This window comes from Formica exsecta, unplaced genomic scaffold (genome assembly GCF_003651465.1).
Source record: "Formica exsecta isolate Colony F162 unplaced genomic scaffold, ASM365146v1 scaffold138, whole genome shotgun sequence".
Classification (NCBI taxonomy): Eukaryota; Metazoa; Arthropoda; class Insecta; order Hymenoptera; family Formicidae; genus Formica; species Formica exsecta.
The window spans coordinates 11,812-18,664 of NW_021848711.1; the positions used below are offsets into that span (position 1 = coordinate 11,812).

At 39.6% G+C, this 6,853-nt stretch overlaps 1 protein-coding gene across 1 annotated transcript in view; it reads right to left on the reverse strand.

Annotated features, from left to right (window-relative positions):
• LOC115245989 (lysosomal-trafficking regulator) overlaps window positions 1–6,853 on the reverse strand; it is a 16,697-nt gene that overhangs the window by 6,251 nt on the left and 3,593 nt on the right. The window contains 15 exon segments of the mRNA XM_029824532.1: window positions 22–222; window positions 299–418; window positions 504–830; window positions 930–1,379; window positions 1,494–1,690; window positions 1,768–1,989; window positions 2,075–2,229; window positions 2,321–2,630; window positions 2,721–2,825; window positions 3,047–3,559; window positions 3,633–3,802; window positions 3,875–4,116; window positions 4,218–4,372; window positions 4,681–4,746; window positions 4,838–6,853. Of these exon segments, the coding sequence (XP_029680392.1) occupies window positions 22–222; window positions 299–418; window positions 504–830; window positions 930–1,379; window positions 1,494–1,690; window positions 1,768–1,989; window positions 2,075–2,229; window positions 2,321–2,630; window positions 2,721–2,825; window positions 3,047–3,559; window positions 3,633–3,802; window positions 3,875–4,116; window positions 4,218–4,372; window positions 4,681–4,746; window positions 4,838–6,853 (5,249 nt within the window).

Here is a 6,853-nt window from a genome sequence, read left to right on the forward strand (position 1 = left end):
CTATGTAAAAAAATTATTTACCTTGATCAATGCTGTGCGTACACGGTTATCGGGATCATTGGCTAAAACCAATAACAGTTCAGCTCTTAAAACATGCTTTAGCACTGATCCAACTTGACAGTCTGGTAATACTCTTACAGCATCTCTCAACAGTAACAACAGCCCTTCGCAGACTAAGCCTTGACAAGCTTTTTTCTCATCTGCATATGTTGATGGTCTTTCCTAAGTGGTAATGCACACACGTTCAAATGAATAAAATATGAGATTATATTATGTAGACTTTTTTTTTGCTACTTACATTGCTCTGTGGAATAGATCCATCACTAGCTGCAATTCCGGAGTCTTCTCCACCACTAGTATTATCCATCAACAGTGCACTTTTACGATCTTTCTTTTTGGGACTTCGAGTCTTTTGAATCTACAAAAGAGTGAACAATCGAATATAATATTTGTGTAGTTTTTGCAATTAAGGAAATTTCACACATATTTGCAAAAGTTCACACCTGTTCGTTCCTTAATGCCTTGTCCAATTTACTATTTTCCATCAAGTTTATCGAATCATTGGAAGAAATAGAAGCGTTGTCGCTTCTTTTCAAATTTGTTTTCGTCTCTCTGAGTTGCGGCAACATAAAATAGATATTTTGTCGCGAGTGAGTGACATAAGTCTCCGAAGCTTGATGAACGAGAACCAAATAATCAGTGATGGCGACCAAATGAGCAAACTCCGGCGGTGCGCCCATCAAGGCGCGTATCAGTTCCACAATAGCGATTCCAGTATTCGAATCCAATACGGCATTTACCTCTTCATTTATTTCGTACATGAAGTGCTCCTAGAAAAATAAAAGATATCACTAAGATATATATATATATATATATATATCACATATCAATGTATAATAGCATTACATTAAACAGAATATTTGGTTTACCTTACACAAGGTAAGGATCGTATCTACAATTCCAACCCTGTTTAATTGAGATGCATTGAATTCACGCTGTGAATGTTGATCTCGCAGTAAAAGTAGCAGCGTTTGCAGCAGCAAATTTAAAGTATCGTATTTCGCCCATGCTCTCCATGCAGTAAGCGCGGCCTTGATCAATTCTGGATCTGTGATAACAGCCTCGCAATTCTGAGAAACTGGAGGGTTGCCACTGCCGATGTCTCTGATGATGATCGAGCTGTCGCACGCCGCATCCAACATCGCCTTCAGAATGTGTCTACCTGCGTGGCACCGAGACGACTCTAGAACGCGAAGAACCAGTAATGTCCCGCCATTCGATCGGTATTGGTTTAAGAGTTCTGAATCACTACGAACAAGATGCAGGACTGTGGAGAGAGCCAGAGCCTGTTCTTCTTCGGTAGAGTTTAATTCAACTACCTGCAAGCAATCATGAATGTTTGGATGCGTGAAAATACATGCATTTCATTTACCTTTTTTTTTTAAATTAATTTTTATGCAAGAAATAGAGATTCTTAAAAAGAGAATACTTACCCTCGCAAAAAGATATAAAAATACTGGTACACCACCTACTAAAATCGCTGCAGGTATAAGTCCTCGATATTGTTGGTTTTCTAAACGAGTAGATACAATCGGGGGTATCGATAAAGGCGGTTGCTGCGACACCCTATGTTCTGGAGCTGAGATGATTCTAAAACTTGGTTGGCCCGGAAAGATATTTTTCACAATAACTACAAAAATATATTACTAAATGCATAATTGATCACTATGATAAGATCACTAACGTATTGTGTAACGTATCATTTACCAGCAGGATTACTGATGGCTTGAGGATACAAATGTACGATATTAGGATTTTGAGCCTCATAACTGAGAAGCAAATTATCTTGCAGCTCGCCAAGATGCGAGTTTGTCGCATCCATAACGGCGTCCCAGTCAATTTTCGATTCTGACATCACTTTCTCAACAGCATATCTCAAATAAGTACCACCGTAAGATTTTCGTCGACTTGAATCAAATGTACCTCCTTCTACAATGCATAAAAATAAAGTATTAAATTTTTCGTAGAAATATAAATTTATATTTGGTATAATAATATTATGTATTGTATTAACCATATTTAAGTTCGCAAACACCATTCAGTGCGCCAGACGCAATAAGGGGCGCAAAATCAGGCTTCACAGTGTTTAATATACAATCTGCCAAGTTGGTGTAATTTGGTCCGAGACTTGTTAGATACAACGCACGTTCTTTCGTGAATACTGGACATCTATAAATAACGGTCAAATTAGACGTACATATGACTCTGTGTTATACATGTTATACATGAATTACTGTCTATATAATGCGAAATAATGTACCTAAAAACCATTAAATTTCCGAAGTACCATGCGCCAGTACTGCTCGACCCGATTTGACCTAATAAAATGCATGTAGTACCCGGTTTTCTCATCAATAAACCGTCAAACGGTAATTGAGCATTGACCTCTTTCCAACCATCTACCCAAAGCGTAACTTCAACTACAGCACTGCGCTTATTCAAGACGGTATCTTTAAAATTTAACGTTAAGTGATGCCAATGTCCCGAAGGAAGCATGTCGTTTATTGAAGTTTCAGAGATCGTTCGGTTCATCTTATCGTCCGGACGAGTGAGTCGTAAAATTAATTTATCTAGAAACGATTAAATTAATGAAATTAAATTAATCAATATTAATTTCTGTTTGATTAATATTTTGTGAATTTTAAAAGCAAATATTTTACCTGATTTTAGATCAAGCCACATTTCTAGAACCAACGATTCGAAGCCAATGGACATTAAATGTATTATCGACGTTGGTGTGGGTGGCGACACAGAATCTGCTACGACTAATGATCCCGAGAAAAGATCAGATATTAGATATAATTTTTCTAAGACAATTCGAAATGTGCACGCGTTTGAATAAGAAATAACAAACTTATTGCTATAAAATATGCAATAAAAATATCTCTCCCCGTATATTAATAAGTAAATGACAACGTACATACAATTATGAATATTGTTAGAAGAATTTTAAACGTAATCACACCCAATAATACTTTTTACTAACCTTCTCGATTCCAATTGTCAGAAAGAATACCCCAATCAGATAGACTCTCGTTGTCCGAGTCGAGCAATGGTGAAGCGTTATAGACTGTCGCACGACTACCGATTGACATTCCTCTTTCTATCCTTAGCCACAAGGAAGCGGAGCAACCGTGTAACCATACTGGCCAGGCGAGTTCCGGACCGACGGGTAGACACGTCGCGTGTACAGACCACGGACTGCAAATTCCTGCCGCGAGATGTTTATTTCTGAAATTTTTCACGAGATTCTCAGCCTTCTCCAGATTTTTATGTTGCTCCGTTTTCGACGATGCTTTTATATCGGAATGCACGGGGAACGACAAGATAAAATTAGGTTGAGGTCGTGCCACCAGTACCAAGTGATACAACGGTTCCAGCAATGGTAACAACGGTGGTCTTTCCGCTTTGAAGAAAGACAGATATTCGACTAACTCGGTCGATGAGATTGATTGTGTCGTCAACAATGTAAAAACTTCCAACGCCGCGTGTTGTAGATCTGAAAAAATTCATCGTATAGTATCCTATTACTTATCCAATAGGTATACTTTTCGCACGAGTGCTAAAACTACCTCGATATCGTGGATCATTATTAATGAATACATTTTTAAAGCCATTCAATAGCCTCATAATAGTTCCTGAAGCTGCGAGAGCGGCGCAAGTTGAGGCACTTTCTCGACACGTGCTAGCGATTCTTCGCAATCCACCAGTTATTATCGAGCCTCTCTCTAAATCTAAACCTCTGTAAAAAAAAAAGCTTCATAAAATAAAGTAAATAATCCGTTAACATATGTATCAAAGCTCGAAATCTTACTGTTCACTGAAGTGAATTAAAAGATCTATCGCCAAGGAACATAAAGCAGGATGCGCATTAGTATGACCTCTCGGCTCTACTACAAGCCCAAGAGGACTGCTCTTCTTGGAGATGCTGTTATTGGGACTCTTTTCAGGTATTTCGATATCCGCTTCGTATCCATCGTCAACGGTTATATATTCACCGGTGCTGCTATCCTCGGCGCTGTACTCCGGTGGATTCTCTAACGACAAAGTTGGTAACTGTAATAAAAAAAGACACACACATATCATCAACACAAAAATATTTAAAATTTATTATTTTTCACAAGTAATGTAGAAATTTAAAAATTGATAACACGTACTCTAGGACGCGGTTGTTGAGGTATGCTATTCTCCTGCGTCGGCTTCAGCATAGAAACTTTCAATATTGTATCCACTATCACAGCTATTCCACGACCGAGCTTCATCCCGGTACTCGTCAATATTTTTCTTAATTCCATGACTATGTCACAATCATCTGCATCGCAGAACATTCTCGTTATATAAAATCGATAAAAGTAATAAAATAAAACTTATTCAGCAAATAATAAATAATTTCATGTATATAATTAGACAACCGCGATTTCAGGAATGACGTTTACCATCTGTCTACGTTCTCTGAACTGTTTTTCTGTCAAGCAAATACGCGAAACATCTTTGGATTATAATTTTGCAGCTGCATGAGCACCCGATATATGCGTATATATACATGTATGTAATGGACATTAATGTATATTACACATGTATGCTTATTAATCAAATTCATAATATGAACAATACACTTACACAACGGAGATATCAGACAACACGTAATCAGAGCCTCGAAGAGTTTATGTGCCGATTTGCCAGTATCTAAAAGAGCACGATGCGTTTATTAATACATGATAATTCTTTCAGATAATTATTATTGCTCCACAATTATATGATTATATTGTACAACTACCTTCAATACTGTCCGTGGCGAGGCCTACAGTTAACAGCCTGAACAAATGTAGCGATTTCCCGAATACAGGATGCGCGGACAATTCGGTACGAAATTTCGGACTGCATAACGCTACACCCGCAGCAGCTCTCCACGCTATGCTAGCTTGATATAAACTGAATCTCTCGAACGATACGTCTGCATCGTCGCACACTTCAATAACTTGGTCTATAAAAGTATAAAGCTTTTTGAACGAATTCGAAATTATTACGGTATCTATCGTATCAGTCTTGTTCTCTAATTGTTTGCAGTGAGTATCATTTTCAGGCAGTTGCGATAAAGTTGTTGTATCATCGGGACTTTTAATTGCCGTTTCATCGATTTTTACATTTTTTACAGGAGATAGATCAATTTTCTCATTGTCAAAACGCATGTTGGATGTATCTCTGTTCTCGTCTCGCTGATCCATCTTTTCTTCCATCCTTGGTTTCTCGAAACATCGTAAGCAATTCAATAATTCGTTCGTCTCTCTATCAAGAGATTCAAAGAGAGTCCTAGTCGCGACGGGCATCTCAATGCTTTCCAAATTGTCGAATTTCTCACCACGCATCTTCCAAATCTCTATAGTTACGGTGACTTCCAAAAGAGCATAAACACTTCTAGTGAACGCCGCATTTGCCATCAATGGTAGTATTTCGCACAATCCGTTTATCTCCATAAATCTCTCACACATATGCGCGTTCACGATTAAACACGATATAACAGACATGCAAGACTGCAAGAGAAACTTTGCCGTTACATCGCTGTTATCGATTGTGTAACATTCTTTAGCGCGCAAAAAAGCCGGATAGAAAACTCTGAGAAGAAGCTGTTCCCTTACGTAAAATCGGGAACCGGATGTAACTTGCAGTAGATGCGCCATGACGACGTAACAAAGTTTCGGATCGCTAGGACACAGTAAATCGACGTACATTTCCAGAAAATCCCACGAATAATTCGCCGGCCTGACACAAGTATTGCATGCGTCTGTCACTGGATAAGCGCCCAATTCTTTAAAGAAAATACGTTCGAGAAATGCTACAGCTGGCGCGTAGGTCGAGAAATCGCGTTTTTTGAGGAAGGCGACAACACTCGAAATAAGTATCTTGGGCGGGAAACAACAACACGTACCCGCGGCGGTGATGATCTTGATCAATCTCACTTGTAGCTCGCTTGCAAACAGATGAGACTTTTTCAATAGACTCATGAGTGTCGCGAATAGTGAGGAAATGCAGCACATCTGTTTATTAGCTACATCAACAATCGATTGGGAGTACGGTACTCCGAGCACATCTGAATGATGATAACTCTGAATGTTGTCGATGCAGAATCTATGCTTAGTCCTGTGGCACTGCATGGCGTGTGAGAGATCGTGGCGAACATGCTTCAATCCGCTGGTCAGCGCGCCTATTATATCGATTATCTTCTTGGCGCGTACTATCGATTTTGTCGCATCTATGCTGGGTAGATCGACGATTGCGAATATCGTTCTCTCGACAAGCTTACCATCCTGGCTCTCAACAAAAAGTCGGAACAGTTCGAGGAAATCCGATAGCTTATCGACGTTGCTGCCGCGTTGATGTAACAGGCAATAAAGAAAAGTAACAATCCCGTAGATGGTGGCAAAAATAAATTCCTGCAATAACGAACCTTCCTCCGGCTCCAATACGTTTACCGGTTTGCTGCAGGCATCTTCCAGCAATCTCAGAGTCATCGGCAGCAGGCCATTGTGAATCACCGCCGTAGTAGGTTCGTCGGCTCTCAAAGCGCGTTCCAGAGCTGTTAACATCAACCTGGCGGCCGCTGCTTTCAGAGTAACGCAATCTATACCACTCAAATTATTACCGTCTATGCCAAATTGTAGCGACCACAGCGTATCCAGGGCAAATTTCAGGACCTGCACTGCCGGTGTTTGCTCGGCGGGCGTGTCGTAGTCACGCAAACCCTGTAGCAGCTGTATGATGAGCAAACTAATTTCAAAGTTGCTGATCTCGGCAT